This window comes from Marmota marmota, unplaced genomic scaffold (genome assembly GCF_001458135.2).
Source record: "Marmota marmota marmota unplaced genomic scaffold, marMar, whole genome shotgun sequence".
NCBI classification, from domain to species: Eukaryota; Metazoa; Chordata; class Mammalia; order Rodentia; family Sciuridae; genus Marmota; species Marmota marmota.
The window spans coordinates 968,085-993,441 of NW_026000211.1; the positions used below are offsets into that span (position 1 = coordinate 968,085).

Below are 25,357 nucleotides of genomic sequence, written 5' to 3' on the forward strand. Positions count from 1 at the left end.
CTTTAGCACCATGCTAAGTCGAAAAACTGCTAAAACAAATCACTAAAAGCTGGGAATCATCTAGACCTTTATAATTCTGCTTTCACATTTAGATCTTTCATCTACCTATACTAGATGTGAATTAGAAATCTAATTTTATTTTCCTTTCTTTTCTCTTTGGTGGGTCAGTTTGTTCATTAAAATAACTTTAAGGTAAGTCTAGATATTAGCAAGGCAAATTTCAATCTACTTTGTTCCTCTTAAATAATTATCTTGATTAATATTGCTATTTTATGTTCCATATGAATATTTTCAAGTTCCGCAAAGAAACTTATGTTTTTATTTGTTGTTTTGCTTTGTTTTTTAAAGTTCAAAGATTCGAATTCTGGAAAGTTGACAAAATTATAACACTGGACTTCCACAAACTCAGGTCTCTGTATCCTTCTATTTTGTTTTTTCTCTGTTAATATCTTGTACATTTGTCAAAAATCATTGGGTATTTTAAGGTATTTGCTCCTATTGGGATGAAGAGGGCAATAATACGTTAGGACAGGGGTCAGAGGAGCTAGTTCACTCCAAGCCTTAGAGTATACAGCAAGGAGTTTCAATTTAAGTAGGGGTTTGTCAGGTAGCCAAATCTGTCCACTAGCTAATGTGGTACCTTTAAAAGAGGAAATGGCAAATGAGGTCAGAAAGATAACTAAGGGCTTGACTATGCAGGGCCTCTGTATCAGGCAGGAACACATTTAGTTCCAATGACAATGCCCAACTAGGGATTCACTTATCTCACACAACTTGTCTAGACATTGACACACCAGGCTCACAACAAGCAGTTTACTAATGAATGATATTAGGAGTCATTTAAGAATCTTTCCACTCTGGCATCCTTATCATATGCAAGCTTTCTTCTACTTGCTTATCACCACATGCTGTTTTCTCCAATCTTGATATCCAGGTTCCCAGGCAAGAAGTGAGAAAGGGTAAAGGAAGAAAAGACTTTCTCTTAAGTCTTTTTATTATTAAGGAAGCAAAAACCTCTCCAAATACTTCTACCTATATCACATTAGCCAAAAATGTTTGTCATCTGTCCGCCTTCAAAAACAGGCTGGAAAGCCAAGTCTTTTAAAGTTCCTTGGGAAACAGGGCTGCCTTGAACAAAATCTACTAGGTTAGTGAAGATGAATTTGGGTGAATAATCAACAGTATCTGCTGCAACTTGGTTAAGCCATGGGTAGAAGTTTGGTTTTCATTATACAGGGCTATTTATAAGGGAAATTACCTGATTCTGTTTAAGTCTTAATCAGCTATGTAAAAAACATACTAGAAAAGATCAGGAGCAAAATCAGAGGCACCAGTTAAGAAAAATTCTGCTTACTTGCCTTAGTCTAGCAAGAGTTAATGATGGCTTGGAATAGTAGTGGTAGCATAAATAAGTCAAAGACCACAGAACTGCAGTAGGTTTTTTTAAAAAACAAGAACGACAGGATCCCAGGATTATAACTTTGGCAAATCAGTTTATGGAGGTATGTTTGGGGAAAATCAAGATAAGCAGGCCAATAAAAAGCTCACCCTAAAAAACTACTCTTCACTAAATATTAAATTAAGTAACATGATTTGTAAATTTCAGCACATTCTTGCCCCTAAAGAATATATAAGAAGCCAAGCACAGTGGCTCACTCCTGTAATACCAGTGGCTCCGGAGGCTGAGGCAGGAGGACTGCGAGTTCAAAGCCAGCCTCAGCAACAGTAAAGCACTAAGCAACTCAGTGAGACCCCTGTCTCTAATAAAATACAAAATGGGGCTGGGGATGTGGCTCAGAAGTGGAGTGCCCCTGAGTTCAATCCTTGGTACCCACCCAACCCCAAAAAAGTATAAGAAACAATGACAGTATTCCACAAATTCAAAACTACTTTAAATATATTATGTTGAAAGAATCATGCTGACACTCAGAAAAATCTAAGTTTATAAGATGGCTTAACTGAAAATACTTAACAATTTTCCTTATTCTAATATTAAATAAAAGGTGACAATTAAGGCCATTTAAAAATATTTCAATGTTCACTGTTATCTATTCTTCAGTTCTGAATTTAAAAATACAAAGTTGTTTCACTTATCTTCAGCTTTTAAACTTGCCCAAAATTAAAGCTTCAAAGAAACAACCTTAGCCAATGTTAAATCTTGTAACTCACAACTACAACTACTAAAATTTAATAAAAAGAGAAAAACCTAAGATACTTGGAGTATTTTAAACTGCTGGTTTTTTTTTTTTAAATGGCTGCAAAGTTACAGCTTAAAGACATTTTCCCCCTAATTGGACTGTCAGCAAAGTTGCAAACACTACATATCATTTGAACTGTTAATCCACTGACCTACCCAATGAGAAAATTTATATCATCTCTCTTATATTTTTCAAAATAATTTTCCTTACATATAAAAAGATCTCATTACTCCCCCCCAAAAAAAACCTCAAATAATAATAAAATGTTTGGAATTGTTTAGGAAAATAACACACACACACACACACACACACACACACACACACACGTCATTTTCCTAACATAGATGGGAAAGATAAAAAGACACTTGGTGACAGATGTAATTTGTTCATTATTGCCTTTAAAAACATTAGGAAAAAACTAGAATACAAAGAATTAGAATAGCCCATTCGCTACATATAGTTACCTCTGTATTAAACATTAATTACCAATCCACTTCCATACCAAAAAAAAAAAAACCTCTAAACAGTGTCAAAATTATTTTCAACGAAACAAAATTCAACTGAGACATTTACACTAGAGTTAAGTTTTTAAATAACATTTCTTTCTAGCCAAATGATTCATCATTCACTAACACTAGAAGTGCCAAATATTTGTGAGCATCTCTAGAGGTCTGCTAAACATAGTAATTTATAATTTTGCCAAATTAAAAATGTGAATAACATCTGTACTTGGCTGGGTACAAAAGGCATCTGCAGAATTTCACAGTGGTATACAGAGCAACAGCCCTATCTTGATTAAGTACCTTCTTTTCTTTACCTTCTAATGTTCTTTAAGGTTTTCAGTTTTATTTCATTTTATGAAATAAAGATATTCTCTAATCTGGGAGTTAGGGAAAGATTTAGGACATATACACTAACAATATTAAGGCTTTTCTATATCCTGGATTCAATTTATACAGTCCAACATTCACAAAATCATAGATAACCAGAAACAGGCTTCTGCTTATTTTATAATAAATGTTCTATGACACACAGAACATTCCACTTAATATTCAAAATCACAATTGCTTCATTTTCTAATTCGTTACAACAGATATATTAGCTTCTCTGATCATTTGATCAGAAGTCACTGTTAAACAAAAGGGAATATATATCACTGTTGTTTTTACATTAACTGTTTAGAAAATAAACTGCAAAATGAGTTTTATTGAGGGTGAATAGATTTATCATTTGTTAAAGGTAGAATCTGACCAATTAAGTTTTTCCATCTTATAAAACACGATTTAGAAAGAAAATTTATGCTTACATGAAAGAGTTAATCAAGTGCATTAAAAAAGACATGCCTTTCCCAAACTCAGTGGAGAAATCACCCAATGGAGAAGCAAAAAAGGTAGGATATGACCCCAGATTCTAGTTTAAAATACCTGGACAGGTGGGTGGGTGGACGGGTGATAAACCAGAAGAAAGCTTTCATTCCTCAACATTGTGACATTTTCCCAAACACTATTGAGGAATATGAAAACAGTACCTCCAGCCCTGTTCCAGACAGGCTGTCATTGCTCTAAATCCAAACCTGTGTAGAACTTTTCCAAAAGGTGTCTGAAAGGGATAAATAGGAGAGAATGAGAGAAGAGATAGGCAAGAGGGAGGATGTGAGGAGAGGAAATACTGTAGAAATAATGACAGAACTTCTCATAATTAAAGAAAGATGTAAAATTTCACAAGGCCATGCATGGGTTTGATCCCCAGCACTATAGAACAAAACAAGCCTTCGGGTTAATAAGAGTTCATGCAGTACCAAACATAACTGAAAGACACATTACACAATATCAAGAAATATCTAAATCCTGCAGAAAGGAAACAGATCAACTTTAAAAAAAAATAAAAGGAATCATTGACTGAAGTCAAACTTCTCAATGTTGAGAAAAAGCTTTTCAATGCTTAACTTCATATCTAGTTAACTATTTACATGTAAGAGTGAAATGAAAACATCAGATGTAAAATCTTGAAGCCGAACATAAAAAGATCTTAGTTGAAAACACTCAAAAATACTTAAGCATGACCAAAAAATCTAACAGTGCATACATGTGCATATTTATCTATGTGTCGAGAATTAACTAAATAAGAATCTATTGCTGTTTCAAGAAACACTAACCAATAAAAACTAATAAATCATTACAACACATGGGTTACCAAGAGTACATAGCAATTCAAACTTAACCAGGTCTGGGTCAGGAAAGCTTCCCTAACGAAGTAATACTGTGAGCTAAGATCTAATGCAGTTAATCAGATAAAAGGATAAAGACAAATATTCCAAAGAGGCCAAGATAAATAGTAGATACAAGAGTAAAGGTTAGAAACATTCTATATTCAAGTACCTTTAAAAAAATTATATATATATATATGTGTGTGTATATATATACATACACACACACACACACACACACACACACACACACACACACACACACACACACATATATATTTAGTTGTAGGTGGACACAATAACTTTATTTTATTTTTATGTGATGCTGAGGATTGAACTCAGTGCCTCATGCAAGTGCTCTACCACTGAGCCTCAGTCCCAGTCCTAAAGTACCTTTTAAAAGAAGTTCAGAATAGTTTAGAGACAGGAATAGAGACTGAAAGAGGCAACAACAAAGAAATCAAACTTTCTGCCACAAGAATCATGAACAAAAACAGTATCACCTTTCAAAACTGCAATTTCAGAACTAAAATTCCTTTATTTTATTTATTTATTTATTTATTTATTTATTTTTTGGTCACTGAGAAGACTGTGACCATTCCCCACCAAAGTATCAAATATAAATTTCTGCTATGTGAACTTAGACATAAGTAAAGAAAACTGCAAAAGTAAATATCTATTTGTATCATCTTAGAAACCAAGGAAAAAGTCCAAAAAGATCTGAAATTCTGCTGACAGTTTTCAGTATACCTTCCCTTATTTTCAACACAGACCTGATTGTAAAAGTACTTAATCATTGCAATGTAGGGAGAGAAAAGTTAAAACACAGCACAAAGAAAGAACTCGTAAATAGAAGTCAAAAGAAAAACGATGTCTCCTAATAAAAAAGAAACCCCACCTTTACTTTCATTTTAATGGTTATATTCTTCAATAGATGGTTCAAGGAAACTGGCTTCCTGCTTAGGAAAAAAAAAATTATTTTTTTTACAGTAGGTAGCAAAAAAAGTTCAAAATATATTAAGATGTAAATGTTAACATGAAACCAGAAAAAAATAGGTAGACATTTACATGATCTCAAGAATAGAAGCAACAGAGAAAAACTAAAGGTAAAAGGATAAAAACAAATATTCCAAAGAGGCTAAGATATATAGTACATGCAAAGGTCAAGGTTAGAAACACTATATATTCAAGTACCTTTAAAAAAAAAATTAAAGGCAATACATTTGGAAGTTTATAGATAAAATTAAAACAAGCAAGAAAAATATTTGCAATGACTGTAATAAAACACAAATAATAAAACACCGAAAGGCAAAAGAAAAAAATTAGTTAATTCACAAAAAAAGGAAATACCACTTATTTTTAAAAAGCAAAAATCAATAAGCTGAGAAATAAAGAAATGCAAATTAAAACACGAATACTATTTTTTAAACTAAGAAGTTAAGAAATGAAACTGGAGTTGTAGCTTAATGGTAGAGCACTGGCCTAGCACATAAAAGGCATGGATTCGATCCTTAGCACCACATAAAAATAAACAAAATAAAGGCATTGTGTCCATCTACAATTAAAAAATATGTATTTAGAAAAAAGCTAAGAAATGTGCTTTAAATGTTGATGTTCAGAGACCTACAAAAGTATTTGTAGGACCACTATTCATAATAGCCAACACACAGAAACTATGCAAATATTCAAGAAAAATGGGTAAGTAGTATATTCACACAACGGAATTCTATACAAGGAAAATAAACTACATGATAGCTGAATTTCACACAAAACAGAATCAATTATATAATACCACTTATATATCATGTTCAAAAACAGACTAACATTCACTGAAAGATGGTAAAGGGCTAGTGACCCAGAAGACCCAAAAGTAGGAGGTTGTGGGTGGCTGATAATGTTCTGATTCTTGACCTGCGTACTAGTTACCTAGTCATATTCACTTTTAAAAATTCACCTTACTGTACATTTTGAATTGTGCACACTTCTGTGTATATGCTGTATTTCAAAAAAGAAACCATGGGGCTGGGGATGTGGCTCAAGTGGTAGCGCGCTCGCCTGGCATGCGTGCGGCCCGGGTTCGATCCTCAGCACCACATACAAACAAAGATGTTGTGTCTGCCGAAAACTAAAAAATAAATATTAAAATTCTCTCTCTCTCTCTCTAAAAAAAAAAAAAAAAAAGAAACCATGAAACTATGGCTGATATGGCCAAGGATATGTCAGGAATATAACCTAGTAGAACCTTTTAGGAAGCAAGTTTAGGAATACCCTATCTACATGCAAAAATCTCTCTAGGTTTATATGTAGAGCATGGTCTTAAAACTTTAGCAGTTACATTTCAGTTCATTTCATAATCTCAGAACACCTATAACAATTTCAGGAACACCAAGCAAGTTTTTCTTGATATAAAAACCACTTCACAGGCTTATAAGTAGTGAGTAACAACTGTCAAAATACTTTCTAATTCATAAACATCTGTTTAACTAAGAAATCTTTTTTTTTAAAGAGAGAGAGAGAGAGAGAGAGAGAATTTTAATATTTATTTATTTATTTTAGTTTTTCGGCAGACAGAACATTTGTTTGTATGTGGTGTTGAGGATCGAACCCAGGCCGCATGCATGCCAGGTGAGCACACTACTGCTTGAGCCACATCCCCAGCCCCAACTTAGAAATCTTAACTGAGTTCCATGTTTCCTCAAGCAATAACTCTCAACCTTGCCTGCACATGAAAATTAGCTGGAGATTTTAAAAGAACAAAGCCCTACCCTTCTACTCTAGTGATTTAATTGGTTCTGGGCTAAGAATAATTGCTCTTATGAACATCGATGTAGCAGTGTCCCTGTAGCATGCTCTTTTTAGGTCTTTAGGGANATCTGTGTATGGGGTGAAGGTGGGAGTTCATAACCCACTTGAATCAAAGTGTGGAATATGATATGTCAAGAAATTTGTAATGTTTTGAACAACCCACAATAAAAAATTAAAAATAAAAAAAATAAAAAAAAAAAAAAAGAATAATTGCTCTTAGAGTATCAGCATCACCTGGGACCTGTTAAAAATACAAACTCTCAGGCTCACTCCAGACCCACTGGAAGAGAAATTCTGAGGGAGGGTGCTGCCCAGCAACCTGTGTTTTAACAAGCCCTCCAGGTGATTCCAATGCAGTTTGAGAATCATGGTTATAGGGAATATGTAAAAATTCACACACTTAAAACTCAAAAAGATCAGAAATCAGAAGTGCTAACTACCAAAAAACGGTTTCTTCACTTTTTTCCAAATCTACTACAGAGGGAAAAAGTTGCAGGTCCAAGGAATGAAACAGCTGCCACATATCCTTGGCCATAACAGCCATAGTTTCATAGTTCATTTGTTCAAATATTTATAGAGCACCTACTATGAGCAATTCACAGATATTGAAATTCTCATATATCCCAAATTTATCTGCTTTCATAAAATTCCAATACAATAACAGTTACAACTTTCTATTGTTAATTTTTTGTGAGCACCATTATTGGGGGAGAAGCAAATTTCTAATATCTTGCCCTAAAAATTAGCTCAAAAGAAATTCTTTCCCAAACAAAAATATTTCCCTGCAAAGAAGAAAAGCATAACCTGGCATCCCAAAACATTTTAAAAAAAAAATAGTTAACATGTTTTCATGAACTGCAATACCAGGTCATTTCATTTAAAAAAAAAAAGGAAAAAAAAAAAAAAAGAAAGAAAGATGATAACAACCCAAGCATTTGGAAAAGGAGGGTACAACTTATTAACAGGATGGATGAGAATGTCAAAACAGTTCCCATGGTTGCAGAATATATCAAAATGAGGGCCTCTGGGCTTTTAAGTATTTTCTTATACATATCATAGCTTTTCAAAAGTATTATGGATAACTAGGCATCAGGAGGTTTCATTAATTTTTAAACTGTAACTAACACAGAAACTATAGTGTTAAAGTGTTTTCGTCAATCAGTAAATTCGAACCAGCTTTTTACCAGTTAGGACTTGTAGTTAATAGAAATCATCTGCTAACTACCAAAGGTTTCTTCACTTTTTTCCAAATCTACTATAGAGGGAAAAAGTTGCAGGTCCAAGGAATGAAATGGCTGCCACCAAAGAGCAGTTTAAGTTTGTTACATGGAAAAAGGCACTTTATTTCTGCTTTTCCAATAATTTAAAAGAAAGAAGTTCATTTGTTAAAACTGATTAAGGAGCTGACACACTCCAAAAAAACAGCCTCCAAAAAGTAAATAGATAAAAAACAGTTTAAGCTCATCATGATTTAATTCTATAAAACACATACCTGAACAAACAGGCAAAACAAGTTCCACAAAAGAACCCAACAACTAACCGTGGGGAAGAGCAATCTTGGAAATCTGATGAAACCTGAGGAACACTCAAATACAAAACTCTCAGAAGTGTCCTCAATTACTTGAAATCAAAAACGAAAAAAAATTAGACCCATATTTAGTTATTCTGAGCACCCAGGCTTTAGCAGAAAGCCCTAAGAAACTCACCCTACCCAATTCTTTTTAAAGAATGCAGTGTTTTATATTAAAAACACTGGACTAAAAATCCATTTCTAGGTGTTTCTTTCTTGTACACATTTTATTTTTCAGTAAGCAAAGTTCCATAAGGGAAGGTTTCAGCTAGTTCTTACACACACCCTATACATCTAAACTAACCCTACTCAATTTCTTATTATGAATCCACATAAATGAGGGGTATCTTAGCCCATTTTCTGCTGCTATAATAGAATACAATTATAAACAATGAAAAATTATAAACAACAGAAATTTGTTTGGCTCACAGTTTTGGGAGCTGGAAACTCTGAGATCAAGTCAAGGGGTCTGCATCTAGTCAAGGACAGGGTAGGGCAAGCAAATAGGCATGCACACAAGGCAGAGCAGAAACTTGAGGAACTCATCATTTTTATTAGGAACCCACTCCCACGACAGAAGCGTGAAAGTACTCCTAATACTGTTATAATGGCAATTAAACTTAAGTTTTGGAGAGGACATTCAAACTAGTTCCTGGCTCCCAGGCTCAAACTTGGGCTTCCTCCCCTCTCCTCCCTTCTCTGGCTATATCCTAACTTCCTGAGCTGATCTGTCAGAAGAATACAAGTACCCTGACATAAGGAGAAAATAAAGCGGCACCCATCTCTGAAATTACTGCATATTTTATAACCAACGATCTAAGACTGTTTGTCTACGAAACAAAAGGAGACTATTAAATACATAAATGTGTATTCACCACAAAATTTTGGCAGATTTTAAGCCAAAATTGTGGCAAAAATAAGTGGGATAAGTGCGATGTGACCATTATGTGAAGGTTCAAAAAAAAAAAAACTTGTGCTAGTATTACTTAAAAATCATTTATTACAAAACTGTCTTCGGTATATGATCAGGATGCACCAAGTACTCATGATTCATTTTCTCCCTCACTTTATCACAAAACTAATGATTTTATTGCAAAAGCAAATCCTAAAATAAAATATATTTTCTCAGAATAATTTACAATCCTTGATTGCTTTTCTGGGTTCTCAGTTTAAGATTCTATTTTTTAACACATTGATTCTTGCAACATGGCCCTTCATGATATGCTTTCTATCCTTCAATGTATTTCTTTGGCCTCTTAACTTAAAAAATTACTTTCCCGTCTGGAAAGAACATAACGTCTGTGACCTTATTCAATTTGTTGGGAGAAGGGGATGCCCTAGGAGAGAAAAGCAGGCACATGTTTGGACTAGATTTACCACAAGGACTTCTATGTAATAGGAAGGTGATGTTTCTTATTTTAAGTGCAATTACTCTAAGAGATGATCTTACTATAAACCTTACTGTGAGACCTCATCTATTTTAGGCCAGAGTGCATATTCAACATGAGAAAAAAGATAAGGGGAGTTACTCCCAACATCTCAAACCCTTATTTGTATCCTTGTAATTATTATGAAATTAATATCTGTAAAAACAAGCAGTGGAAAAAATTAAAGTCAAATCTATGCAAAGCTCTTAGAAGAATGTGAGCAAAATAATATCCCTACACACCATTAATATCTACCAAAAGAAAATGCCCACAGGACAGACAAAAATTATTAGTTATTTCAATACTAGTAAAAGATAATATAAAAATGCTACAACATATGAAAAAATAGCATGTGTGAATCAGAAAGACGACCAATTCAGGAAATAATTCAAAAGCAAAATAAATAAATAAAGCTATTTCAAGAAGAAAAAACTAAACTAAAAAACTAAAGAAGTTACTTTGCCCTGCTTTATTCTCATACTTTATTCTCACACTTTGCAAAAGGGAAAAAAATATCATAGACAATGCCTTATAACTGGGGTCAGTAAACTATAACACATACATCAAATCCGGCCCATCATTTGTTTCTGTAAATAAAGTTTTACTGGAATACAATCACATTTATTCATTTATATATTATCTATGGATATTTTTATGGTACAAAGGCAAAGCTGAGTTGCAGTGACAAAGGCCAAATTGCCCACAAAGCCTAATATTTACCGCCTGACTATTTGCATGAAGTTTCTTAACTCCTGCCTTAAAGAGAAATAAAAGGGAGAAAAAAACATGTTTTTAACTTTAAAAAAAAGTATTAAAAAAAAGATTTAAAGCAAATGATCACTATCAGGGGCTGGAGATGGGGCAGAATGAGCTATTTTCTTTAATAGGCACAGAGTTCATATTTAGAATGACAAAAAAATTCTGAAAATGGATAGAGTGGTGACTGTATAACATGGTGAATGTACTTAATGTTCTCAATTTATACACTTAAAATGGTTATACACTTAGAAATAGTTAAAATAAATTTTATGTTTTGTATATTTTCACACACACAAAAAAAGCAAGTGACAAATTTAGAAAACAAAGCTTCAATATGCCTAAAAGGGGGAAAAAACAAAAATTAAAAAGTATTTGAGAAACTTTTCTGAAAGAAAAGGTCTGAAACTATGGAAAGAAAAGATACACCATGAACCTGAGCAAACAGCAATCTCATCTAAAGGGGCTAACACCAAGACATACTCCAATAGAATCACTGGACTTCAATAAAAAATGTCTTTGGACATCCAGGGAAAAACAACCAAGAGAAAGAAAATCAACTTATTATCATACCATCAACATTAATAGCTTTGACTAAAAGAAAATGGAATAACATTTAAAATAATCAGGAAAGAAAACAAAAACCAAAGATTAAGGTAACAGCTAACTATTAGTAACTTAAAATTATTTTCAGAGAATCTATTTCCAGGACACTTTCCTGAGTAAACTACGATAAAGATAAGTGACAAACCACCAAAATGATTAGCGACATCAAATAACTTGTTACATCAAATAACTAGCAGTGATTTAAAACAGAAATAAAGTAGTAACTATAAAATAATGATTTCAGGTATTTAGACTATATAATAAATCACTGCAAAATTTAGTGGCTGAACATAACAATAACCACATATGTCTGATGACATCCTGAGTGTTAACCAAGCTCAGTCACTGAAGGCTAGGTGAGGCTGGAGTATCCAAGGTGGCTCACTCCCTCAGCTAGCCGTGAATACTGGCTGAGAGCTTCAATGGGCCAGTCTTCCTTCTCCACCCCATCTTTCTTAAAACATGGAGACTGGGCTTCAAAATTGAATCTTCCCAATACACAAAAGTAAAAATTTCAAATCTCTGAAAGCTCAAATATTACATAGCATAACTTCAGCCACATTACGCTCATCCCAGCAAGTCACAAGACCAACTCAAATACAGAGGAAATAGCTCTTCCTCCTGATGAATGGTGCAGCATACACACAAAACTGAGAATCCTAATTGGAAAATTCAAATTCCAAAACATGATACTACAAAAATTCCACACCATCACTCTTTGTTTCATGCACAAAATTATTAAAAATACTATATAAAATTACCCTCAGGCTATGTATACAAAGTATATATAAAACACAAATGAATTTTCTTGTTGGGGTTTGGGTCCTATCCCTAAGAGATTTCATTACATACATGCAAATATTTCAAAATCTTAGAAAACCCAAAATCTGAAACCCTCTGCTCTCAAATATTTCAGATAAGAAACAGTCAATATGTACATCAAGGGGAAGAATATATGACAGCCACATTTGAGGACTATTACACATATATATTTGCGAACTAAAAATATGACTAAATTTGTTAGAGAAAGTATGTAATGGTTACATCCTCTTAAAATTTAGCAAAAGTAAAGGAGCATATGCAACTTTTTAACTATTTGCAGTAAGCATTTTGGTGACTATTATTATTTTGAGTCTGTGCATAGTATAGAATTAAGCAAATAAGTAATTATGTAGTATTCTATAATAGCTAGACTGTTGGAAATCAGAAGAAATGGTGCACCTATGGAAAAGAGAAGTCGTTAAGTAAAACCCAGTAGTTCTGAATTTGAATTGAAAATGTCAATATTAGCTAATAGGGTAGATTAAGAAAGACAAACTGTCAGAATGTTTAAAACAACACCCAAATATATACTATCTACAACAGATACACTTTATGAAGACCAAGACAGATTGAAAGTAAATGACTGAAAAAAATGTACCATGCTTAGCTTATTATAGTAAGCTAAGAAAGCTGAAGCATATTCACATATGATAAAGTAGTCTTAAGAAAAAAGAATATTACTGGAGGTAAAATGTAACATTTCATGATAATTCAAAATATGAAGGTCAAATCTTCAGGAAGTTATATATTAAATGGATTGAATGTGTGTGTGTGTTCTCTCAAAATCCATATGTTGAAATTTTAACCACCAGTGTGAAAGTATTAGGAGGTGGATCTTTGGGAGGTAATTAGATCATTAGAGTGGAGCCTTCATAAATGGAACTAGTGCCTTTTTAAGAAGACACATGAGAATGTTCTCTTTCTTTGCCTCAACCATATGAGGGTACAATAAGAAGTCCAAAATCTGCAACACAGAAGACAGCCCTCACTAGATTCCATCCCTGCTGGCACACTTATCTTAGTCTTCCTGCCTCCAGAATTATGATAAATAATTTTTTGTTGTTTATAAGCCATTCAGACTATTATACTTTTATAGCAGCCTGATTTGACTAAAACAACATATAGTCATAAATGTTTATGTATCTACTAACAGAGCTTAAAAATATAAAGTTGGGCCTGGGGTGTAGCTTAATGATAGAGTGATGGTCTAGCCTGTGCAAGGCCATGGATTTAATCCCCAGCACTGGGGGGAAGAGGGAGAAATATATAGATATAGATAGATACAATCAAAGACAAAAATAGACAATATTAGTATTATAGTTGGAGAGCTTAGCAAATGATACCAATGGACCAATGGACAAAAACATCAGTAAAGACATGAGATCAAAACAACACTATCAACTACCTCATTTTAATTGATATTTACATAACACTAGAACCAACAACTGCATAATGCATAATCTTTTCAAAAGCATTCACCAAGACAGATCAAATGGTGACCCAAAGAACAAAAGCCTCAATAAATCTGAATGGTCTAAAATCATATAGGATATGCCCTTATTATTTCAGTAAAATTAAATTAGAAATCAATAATAAGATATCTAGGAAATACCAACAATTTAGAAAGTAAACAACACATTGCTAGCCAGGACCTAGGCACATACCTAGAATCCTAGAGAGGCTTCAGGCAGGAGGTTTGCAAGTTCCAAGCCTGCCTCAGTAATTTAGAAGACCCTCAACAACTTAGACCCTGTCAAGACAAAAAAATAAAAAGGGATGCGGATGTATCTCGGCCGTAAAAGTTCCCCTGGGTTCAATCCCTAGTACCCAAAACAAACAAAAAACTGACCCTTATTGCTAAATAACTCCTGGATCAGGGAGAAAACACAAATGGAATAAGAAAACATTTCAAGCTGAATGATAATGAAAATACTACATATTAAAATCTGTGTAATTTGCCGCACAGTGGCACACACCTGTAATCCCAGTGGCTCAGGAGGCTGAGACAGGAGGATCGAGAGTTCAAAGCCAGCCTTAGCAATGGTGAGACACTAAGCAACTCAGTGAGACCCTGTCTCTAAATAAAATACAAAATAGGGCTGGGGATGTGGCTCAGTGGTCTAGTGCCTCTGGGCTCAATCCCTGGTACCCAAAAATACATAAATAAATAATCTGTGGAATTCATCTAAAACAGTGATTAAAAAGAAATTTATACTTTACTTTCTTAGAAAAGTCAAGTCTAAAAACTAATAATCTTCAGTTAGTTGTTTTAGAGTAATCTATGAAATGAGAAACAAGGTAATGTGGAAGGCAGCTTCTAAGATGATTCCCAGTGATCTCCAACTCTTGGTATAAAGTCAAAAGCTTCATATGATGTTTTGCTCAACAATGATCACAACCATTAACTGCGGTCCTATAAAATTACAATGGAGTCAACAAATTCCATCATCTAGTGACCTCACAGCCATTGTAATGTTTAGTGTAACATGTTACTCCAATGTTTGTGGTGATGGTACAAACCTACAGCAAAATCATATAAAACTGGAGCACATACAATTATGTACAGTACATAATACTTGATAATGATAATAAAAGACTATTATTGGTTTATGTATTTACAATATTATGCTTTTTATTATTATTTTAGAGTGTACTCCTACTTATTAAAAAGAAATCAACCGTAAAACTGCCTCAGGCAGGTCCTTCGGGAGGCATTCCAGAAGAAAACATTGTTATCATAGAGGATGACAGCTCCATGTGTGTTACACTCCTGAGGACCTTCCAGTGGGTCAAAATATGGAGGTGGGTGACAGTGATGATTCTGACCCAGTGTAGGCTAGGCTAATTAATGTGTATGTTTGTGTCTTGATTTTTTAACAAAAAAAGTTTCAAAAGTAAAAAAAATAAAATTAAAAAATAACAGAAATATAAGTTCTAAAATAGAAAAAAGCTTATAGAGTGAGAATGTAAAGAATGAAAATATTTTTGAACACTTGTACAAAGTGTTTATGTTTTAAGCTAAGTGTTATTACAAAAGAATCAGAAGTTTTAAAAATTTAAAATTTATGAAATAAAAAAATAAACTAAGGTCAACTCACCATTAGAAAATATTTTTGGTAAATTTAATGTAGTCCTAAGTGTACATGTTTATACAATCTACAGCAGCATACAATAATTTCTAGGCCTTCACATTCACTCACTGTTCACTCACAACTCACTCAGAGTAACTTCCAGTCCTACAACCTCCATTCACATATACATGCCCTACACAGGTATACCAATTTTTAAAATCTTTTATATGGTATTTTTACTACTCTTTTTCTGTTTAAATACACAAATACCTACCATTGTATCATAACTGTTTACATAATGTAATCAGTACATTAACATGCTCTACAGGTTTGTAGCAGAGGAGCAATACACTATACCATATGGCCTAGGTGTATATGGGCTATATAATCTAGTTATATAATTATATAATATAATCTATATAATTGACATGCATTAAAAAAATATGCTAGAGGAACTTTGAAGCAGATAATATTAACAGAAATTACGCAGTATTACAATTTATGTAAGCATTCCTCTATTGTTTAAAAGTCTGTTCATTATTCTTTGGACAATTTGCTTCTAAACAGTGATTTTAAGACAAAAGAAACATTTGCTCTTTCTAAGTAGAAGTTCTATGGGAACTTTTTTTCAAAGGTGGGGGTTTTGTGGGGGTTTTTGTTTGTTTGTCTTATTTTTTTTTTTGTTTGTACCAGGGATTGAACCCAGGGGCCCTAAACCACAGAGTCACATCCCCAGGCCAGTCACATCCCCAGGCCATTTTTTAATTTTTAATTTTGAGACAGGATCTCTTTAAATTGCTCAGGGCCTCAGGAAGTTACCAAGCGAGGCTGGAGTTGAGCTTGTGATCCTCCTGCCTTAGTGTCCTATAAAAAGAGATATCTTAAGGAAATATTAAGGTTTTAAGATAACACTAAGTAAAAGATAATCTAGTTTGTAAACAACAATTTGAAGTCTAAGAAGATATTTCTTAGTTTATGAAACTAATTCCTTTTAGTACCAAAGTAGACTCTTCTTAAACCATGAGGCAAGACATTTACTTGGAAGTACAACCAAGGACAACTGGTACAATTAAAAGTACAAAAAGATTCCCACTCCAGGACTGAAGCAGAAACCTTACTTCAAAATGTCTTCAGAATCCAATGCTTTGTTAAAACCTTAAAGAATAAAACAAAACCTCAACTTTTCTACAAAAATAGATCTTGTCAGAATTATACTGGTCCCTTCACAAAAATGTTACTATTAGGAACTGAATTAAGATGATATTGCTATAAATTGGTCCTATTTATGAAGATCTTTTAGTGTTGTAGTGCTGACAACAGAATGTCAGCGTTGAAGACCTTATCTATAGAAAAGTTAACTTTAGTTAACAGTTAAAAAAAAGATCATTAGGAAGATTAGAAATAGTATTCTGAAAGTCATTTGAAACAGTATTTTGAGAACTGATATCAACAAGGAAAAATGAAGATTACGTTCTAATTGTGGCCAGGACAAGTCTATTATTAATTCTATTGCTGGAAAGAATGTAAGAATATGATTAGTATTCTTATAGCAATATAAGTGAAATCATAAGTACTATTTATATATGGCTTAATACTGTGCCTGAGGTTGTTAAATGGTTTCATTTCATGCTACAGAACTGTAAATTCATTTTTAAATAGAAATAAAGGCATTGTTTATTATTCCTTCCATCATTTGCTTGGCTAGCTTGGGCTTAACCTTTGAATTCCTTTAAAAAAGAAAAAAAAACTCCTTATCTAGAAAGACTTCTTAACTGTTCCAAACCCAGAATAACAGCCCTATCACACACTCCAAAAGAGAGCATTCTGTTCTTTTCCTATCACTCTAGGTAACACACTTGGTAGTTTTGTTAATTGTTTTTCTTTAGACTTTCCCAGTACACTGGAAGCTCCGTAAGAGTAAGGACTATCTGCTACTCCAAAATTGTGCCAGTATTTAATACCTGACCGATAAGTAATAAAATATTTATGAAACAAATGAACTACAACTTTTCCACCCAAGGGACTTTACCAACTTCCTATCTTTAAAATATTTATTTCATTGACTACCATATTCAACAACTACCATAATAACCAACTAATAGTTAACAAAAAATTACTTTTAACTACTTGACGTATACCTGAGGGAAACTACATTGAAAAAAGCTTTAATGTTATCCTAGAAACAGGAAAGTAAAGGAAATTGACTCAAGGATGTTATATTTTTATATCACGAATATATCATGAATTTTACTGTTATTATTTTCTGTTATCCACAACTGAACTATAACCTTTTTTTTCTAAAAACTCAATTCTAGGTTAAACTATTACTTAATTACAAAGCTGTTTTATTGTTTGTATTCTAGATTACCTAGGAATATATAAACCTCAAAAGCAGAATTAAAAATAACTTGCGGCAAATAGATGAGGTGTGATTTGGAAGACACTTGATGAGTAAATTAATACATAAATAAATATAACTAATTATAATTTGTTAGTGATTACTTATAAAGAGTTATTGTAAAAAATGACAAGACTTGTGAAACACTATTTTAAAATAGATTTAGAATAAGTTGCAAAAGTAAACAATCTTGGCTAATTTATAAAATCAAACTTAGATCTTTCAATCAGCTTAAAGAAAAGAAATGCTATCTAAAATATGTAAGACCCTTGAGTGAACATCTAGTTAGATGAAAGCCTATTTATGACTTAATTCACTATATTCCTAACAGTAATGTCTGTATATTAAGAATGGATGCACTGACCTAAAAATGATTTTCTGTGTTTCTCATACCACTCACTGGTCAAGATCCTAAATGGATCTTTGGCTTAAAATGAGATGAGTTATGATAAAAATATCCAAGTACCACACTTGTGTATGGAAAAGTATAGTGTCCTGAGATTTTTATTCCATTTTGTTGGAGTGTGACTATGTAAAATGTATTTCTAAGTATGGCTACAATAAAATATATATATATATATATATATGAAAGCTATCCTTGTCTATAAACCCCCAATTACTTTTCCCTCAAAACACTGCAAAAATCAGAAACTCTGCACTGCAATTACTCACCAAAATGAAATGTTACCCAGGAATAGGTTATGATAGTATAAGCTTGATATCACAAGCTCTAAAATCAAACTGCTTGAATGAAAATTTCACTACTTCTTGAATGAATCAGGACTTTATTTAAACAATCTGTGCCTCACTTGTATCATCTGTAAAATTAGGATAATATCTACTAAGCTGCAATTAAAATAAATACAAATTCCAAACATAGTTTTACTATTAACATCCAAATGAAGGAGTGATGTGACATACATTACAAATGTAGAAAGAAACTTATTAGAGGGTACCTTTGGTGTTACTTTGAAGTGTGTGGGTGGGTAGGAGTGCCTACCTTGTATCTTTCTGTCCTACTTGAATTTTATAAGATATATAAAGTACTTCTAATGTAATGTTTCTAATGCATATAACTTTATTACCTTTATTTTTGAAAATATCAATAGAAAGTATCTGAGCAGTGAGACTGTTATCTGTTATCCTGTTTTGTCTTACATTTCTCTGTTTAACAAAAATAATAAAGTGTTTCGAAAAGAAAATAGTCAACTACTTGCTAAAAATAAATAAATAAGCAATGGTTTAAAAAAAAAAAAAAAGTGTGAGGTCCAGAGTTAGGAGTTTGCAGATTTTTCTTATTTTACTTATCCAATCTTACTATATCATTTCTGCCCATGAGTAAACTGAGGCAACTGAGTCTTTTACACGACTAACAGCGGTATCCACAAGTTCAAAGCCTGTATTTCTTCTAAATTGACGTAATGCAGTCAAATATTATTCTCCCAGTTGTTTCATACTGACGTATTTTGGTCTTCCTAACTGAACTGTAAACTTCTTAAAAGGTTTAAGAGTTTAAAGGTTCCAGAAGCTCCACTGAAGGTTACTAAGACTATGATACATCCTTAAACACTTGTTGAGTTACATCAAACTTCTGGTATCGATTCTCCTCGAGGAACATAACCCTGTTGTAAAAACACAATAAACTAGCACACGCTCTAAAGCCAAATCTAACTTTATCCTACATTCTCAGAACTGAAAATGTTTAAGAATATGCATATCCAGAGATTACGCTACAGGAGTTTTGGAATAAGTACAAGTATCATCACTATGCAAACACTAAAGAATGGATTCACACATCCCATTTCCACGCCGCCGTCCCCCAGACTCAACCTAAAGAAAGGAAACTCTAGTCTTCCGGTAAGGTATTAAAGAACCATAACCACGCCCACATCTTGTTTCAACTTAATAACCTGTTTTCTTTCTCTAATCGGACCACCGACCCCTCAAGTCCAAACCTGTAATAAACAATTCAAAAGTGTCTGACCTGCAGCGAAGTGCAGGGGAGAAGACTTCCGGCCGGCCATGTCCTTTGCATTTACGTTTGCCGCGTCCACCAGCCTCTTTACCCGGGACACGTCCCCATTGCGACAGGCCTCCAGTAGTTCCCGTAGGGCCCCACTCACTGCTGGGACTCCTGTCCCAGCTGCCGCTGCCCCAGGCCCCAAAGCTGCAGTGGAACTAACTCCGGACGCGTCGGGGCTCTCAGCCAAGCTTGATCCAGGGGAGGATGGAGAGGAAGATGAGGAAGACGTCGGGGAAGAAGAGGACGACGGAGAATTGTTACTGCCACCGCCGGCTGGGTTGGGAGCGACCCCGACGGCAGATGATGCAGAAGCCGCCGGGACCACGGTAGTTGCGGCGACGGTACAAATTGTGCTGGTGGTATTGCAACAGCTGGTACTCTCAACCGGGTCCGGGGATCTGGGCCTGTCGGGCGGATCCCGACTGCCATCCCCCTCCGGCAGTGCTAGGCCGTGCCGCGGGGAGGCGAAGGGGGCCAGACCACCGGCTGTGGGGGAGGCTGGGGTGGTCCCCGGAGCCAGGCCGGGACTGAGAGGTGGGGGAGGTGGCGGCGGCGGCGCCGAAGCCCCTGGGGCGGGCTGGAGCTGTTGTTGATGATGGTGGTGATGATGCTGAGAGCGACGCGACGCCGCCATCTTCGGACTCCCCCAGCACTGTCACTGCGGCAACGGCCCCACCACCCGCCCTCACTTCCGACTTCTGGGCCAATCAGCATCCGGCACACAGGAAATGATACTAGACTCTGTGGGCGGAGTCAAAGAGAAGGAGGGAAGTATTGGAAGCTCAGGGAACAACCAACGAAGGGGGCGTGGCTCTGTGGCTGAGGGGCGGGCTTTGTGACGCCCTGGCGGGCCGGCTGAAGAGATTTGAATGCTGGAACCAACATCTGCCAAAGTGCAAAAGAAACTTCCTGCGTTTCTCACTTTCAGCCTACCTTCGTTTCTTGCTCCGATTGGTTCCCAAATACTCAATTATAATTAACTCATTGGAAATTTTTAAAAATTTAACCTATTTTTTTTCCAGCTATCTCCTTTGATCTCTTGTTCCTGTCATACAAATTTTCTCATTCTATGTATATATTTTGTTAAACCCCCAATTCAAAAGTGTCTGGATTACCAGGATTGTAAATCATTCCTCTCATTCCACGTCCCTCTCCCCTCCCAAATTCAGATAAAAATCTGACTGCTATCACGCACCTTTCAGATGCTATTTTCAACTAATTTTTTTTTTCCTCTCCCTTTAGAAATACTTGTTTTGTCAGCAAAAGGAATGTGTCATACAGGCGCAGTGGCACACGCCTGTAGTCACAGCAACTAGATTGGCTGCAGTAGGAAGATCGAAGGTTCAAGGTCAGCCTGTGTAATTTGTGAGATTCTGTATCAAAGTAAAAAAACTTTAAAAAGTCTGGAATGTAACACTGATAGCACCTCATATTTAATCCTCAGTACAAACACACACACACACACACACACACACACACACGCACCAGCATGTGGGGTTGGGGGTGGTGTGACAACAAGCCTGGAGTCTCAGTTTACTCAGTAGGCTGAGGAAGGAGAAGCAAGTTCCAGGCCATCCTGGGCAATCTAGCATGATTCCATTTCAAAAAAAGGAAGGAAGGAAAAAGATATATCCATGAATGGGATAATCTCAGTGAGATCTCATTTCACACCTTCTGTCCAATAGTGAAGTAGGCATTTATTCACTGTAATTAGTGTGATGTTAATATTCTCATTTCAGTAAAAAGTTGAATTTATTTAGTGCTATCAACTAAATGCAATAGGATCAGAAACATAATATAAGTGGCATTTAATTTTCATCAAATCTGGAGTTACAGTATAATTCTAACATTATCCTTTTTTCTTATAAATTCGTGCCATTTGTTTACATTAGATACTTGACAAAAAGTATGGCTGGATAAGAAAAATCTACAGTGCAACTGAAATCAGGCCACAACACAATTCTCCTAGTTTTGAATCTTCTTTTTATTTTTTCCTTCATAAATGATATTTTAATACATAAGACAACCAAATCTATAAGTCTTTATACCTTTTCAGAAAAACATTTAGGCATCATAAACAAATCAATGTGTAAAAATCAAATTTATAACAATAAACAACTTATTTTAGGATATGTGGTTATTACTGCACTAATTTTAATTTCTTAGAATGCAGACAAACCCCAGACATATAGAAGCATGACCACACAATGGTATCCATAATCTAGGTTGTGCTTAGATTCATAGATTCATTCATAGTTGTTTCCCTTAGATTCATAGATTCATTCTTGAAAGAAGGAAGCAAATATCGGTCATTTCATCCCCCTTCAGACCTACAACAGGGCTCCCATTGTTGGTTTATTATTATAAACCCTGAGATATAATAGGATCCATAGTTTCCCAAGGTTCTGGATTTCTTCTTTCAATGAATATTACAATGGTTTTTCAAAAGGTGTATACAGCAAAAGATGAGGGTCTACTAACTGCAACAATCATGATCAGAACCAAAGGAATAATTCCTTCTTTTTCATCAGAATCTGGAAACTGCTCCTGATAACTTCAGAGTAAAATGCCAAATTGATGTCATTCTCTTGAATCTTAACTTCTTAATGCAGAGCACTAGATTGCATTGAGGAGTGGGAGGTGAATCAACATGATATGTGAGATATCCATAGCACATCTTTTGCCCCCTCATGTATGACCTTCCTGAATGGAAAGCATAGGGATATCTCATCTGGTCCCCTGATGGCTAGTTGCTCATGTATCAGAAAGAGAAGTAATGTACAAGCTAATTCAGAACACATCTATTGTGTCTGTTCATTAGTACAAAATAAATAAGAAAATCTCTGCTGAATAGAATAAAAAGACAGAATTGCCTGAAACTATTCTACCAGTAAACCATGTCTGAAAATGCATTCGATCAATTGGAAATTGCTTTTTTCATCCTCAGTGGAGAGTAGTAAAAGTACTTAACATTAAGTATTTATAAGGTTTATAGGTTTATATGGACTAATGGTGAGCTCTACACACAAAAGGGTAAATATCATTACCTTATCTGTGGTTAAACACAATTCCAAAAGGGATGCATTGTATCACAGTGAAAAGAACAAAGCCTGGAGTCAAACAACTGGAGCATGAATCACATCTCTGACATTTACTAGTTGGCTAATCTTGGTAGATAAACTTCAGCTCTGTCAGTCTAAACTCCTGATTTCATTGGAGCACTGATGTCATGAGGATTAAAAGACCTAGGTATTTTGTAAGCACTCCTCAAATGTTATTTCTGTTCTCTTAAGTGCTGTACATAAACTGTTAATATACATTATCAATGACTATTGATAATTTTTTTCTCCCAAAGATAGGGATTTCCGAAGATAGGGATTGGGAGTAAATATCCACCATTTCTCTTGTAACATGAATCTTGAGCAAACAAAGATTAAACTTGTTTCCTCATTTTGATAATTCAGGATTCTTTATAATCTCTGACATCTCTAAGAATTGTTGAAGAACCCAATAAAGTAGCATCTTATCAGATATTTTAAAATGTGAGCATATAGCACTCTTCTAGGTCATATTTTTGATGTAGAAAAAAACACCAACTCAAAGGGCACTTACCTTCTGGACTATGTTCTGAAGGTATGTTTGCTGTTTTTCTCCAAGGAGTCATGAGGACACGCCTTGAAAGTTACACAATCATAAACTTGCACATTTTCCATATTGCAGTTAGACTTGGTGTGGTTATTCCATTTGTATGTATCCCATAGATCTGCCTCAGATCCAAGTTTACTGGTAGTATTTCACATGTAAAATCCAGTTTTTCTTTGATGCCTTATGCAATGCCTCCTCTGCAAATCCACAAGCACAAGCCAGAACTACATTTTCATCAAGACCATGTCTTGGTCAAGGAAGATAATAAATTATTCTTATGTCTTAAATGCCCGTGATGCCAAGGGCCCAGATTTCTGTGTGAAAGTGTTAACTGCTTTTTGCTGAAGTTCCATCCAAAAACCCACATGAATCTTTCCTTGTAATCTTTCCCGCAGGTGGGCAACAAGGTCAACAACTAATCACACTAACTACATTGTATCAGAGGAAATTTTGGTAAAAGAAAAAATAACTTCTCACCAGAGAGGAAAGTATTGTAATTCAAAGATACCCTATGTAAGTTTCTTAGCAACCCTCATTGAAGATTTTAGTCACTTTATGAGATATCTCTACATACCAGGGACCTCTACACAAAGCTCCCAAGATATCTGTAAACTTCCCTCTTATAGCTTAATTTTTTTTTCTTTCTAGGTATGGTCTTTACACTTGGGAGTAGTCAGTTCAATGTGAAGTATTAGTTCCCAGCAGAGAGGCAGTATAAAATAGTGGTGAAAAGGTGGATTCTAGGGCTGGGGTTAACGCTCAGTTGGTAGAGTGTTTGCCTTGCATGCACAAGGCCATGGGCTCAATCTCCAGCACCACAAAAGTAAAAAAAGAAGAATGTGGATTCTAGGGCTTGGGTTATAGCTCAGTGGTAGACCGCTTGCCTCATGTGTGAGGCACTGGGTTCAATTCTCAGCACTATATATAAATAAATGAATACAATAAAAGTCCATCAACAAATAAAAAATATTAATAAAAGAAAAAGAATGTGGATTCTGCTTGCCAATTGCTTGGATATAATTCTTAGCTTTGTTGTTCTGTGTATGATTTAAGGACTCCACATGAAGCATTTTAATGGGATGAATAAAATCCTATTTGCTTTGCTTTAAAAATGGTAAACAAGTTTTCACATTAAATTTTTTTCCTTATGAGCATTTTTCCCAAAATTAATTAAATCCATACATGTATATCCCTTTAAGGACTAATATCTGCCCACCTCACTCCAAAAAAAAAAAATACACTCTATTCCCCAAACTCATAAACATGTTTAGGAAAGTTCCAAAAAGCTCTTGAATGCATTTGTAAGAAATGGTATAATTAGTCAACAATGTATATATAATGATGTATGACTTAGGTGTAGCCAACGAGGGGTTGCAAGTATCATACACTGATCATGAGGTGACCCCTACCCTGGTAAAGATTAGGGCAAAAATCTGCCAGCAGAGACCATCCAAACTTCTGGCTAGAGATGAGTGACTGCTGAGGCCATGAGAGGCATTTGTCAGTCTTTTTTTTTTTTTTTTTTTAATTGTTGGCGTTCAAAACATTAATATTCATCACTTTTGATTCAAGTGGGTTATGAGCTCCCATTTTTTACCCCATATATCAGATTGCAGAATTCACATCAGTTACACATCCATTGATTTACATATTGCCATACTAGTGTCTGTTGTGTTCTGCTGCCTTTTCCTATCCTCTACTATCCCCCCTTCCCTCCCCACCCATCTTCTCTCTCTACCCCATCTACTGTAATCCATTTCTCTCCTTGTTTTTTTTCCCATTCCCCTCAAAACCTCTTATATGTAATTTTGTATAACAATGAGGGTCTCC

General features: G+C 34.8%; 1 protein-coding gene across 3 annotated transcripts in view; it reads right to left on the minus strand.

Annotated features, from left to right (window-relative positions):
* Positions 1 to 20,570, minus strand: part of Tnks (tankyrase) — a 194,093-nt gene extending 173,523 nt beyond the window's left edge. For 2 of the 3 annotated variants that reach the window (XM_048791783.1, XM_015486022.2), the window contains exon 1: positions 19,844 to 20,570. In XM_048791783.1, coding sequence (XP_048647740.1) covers positions 19,844 to 20,516 — 673 coding nt within the window. In that variant the 5' untranslated portion in view covers positions 20,517 to 20,570. Of the gene's footprint in view, positions 1 to 3,726; positions 3,805 to 19,843 lie in introns of those variants that run through there. The other variant, XM_048791784.1, reaches the window with a different exon arrangement.
* Positions 20,571 to 25,357: the final 4,787 nt, after the last annotated feature.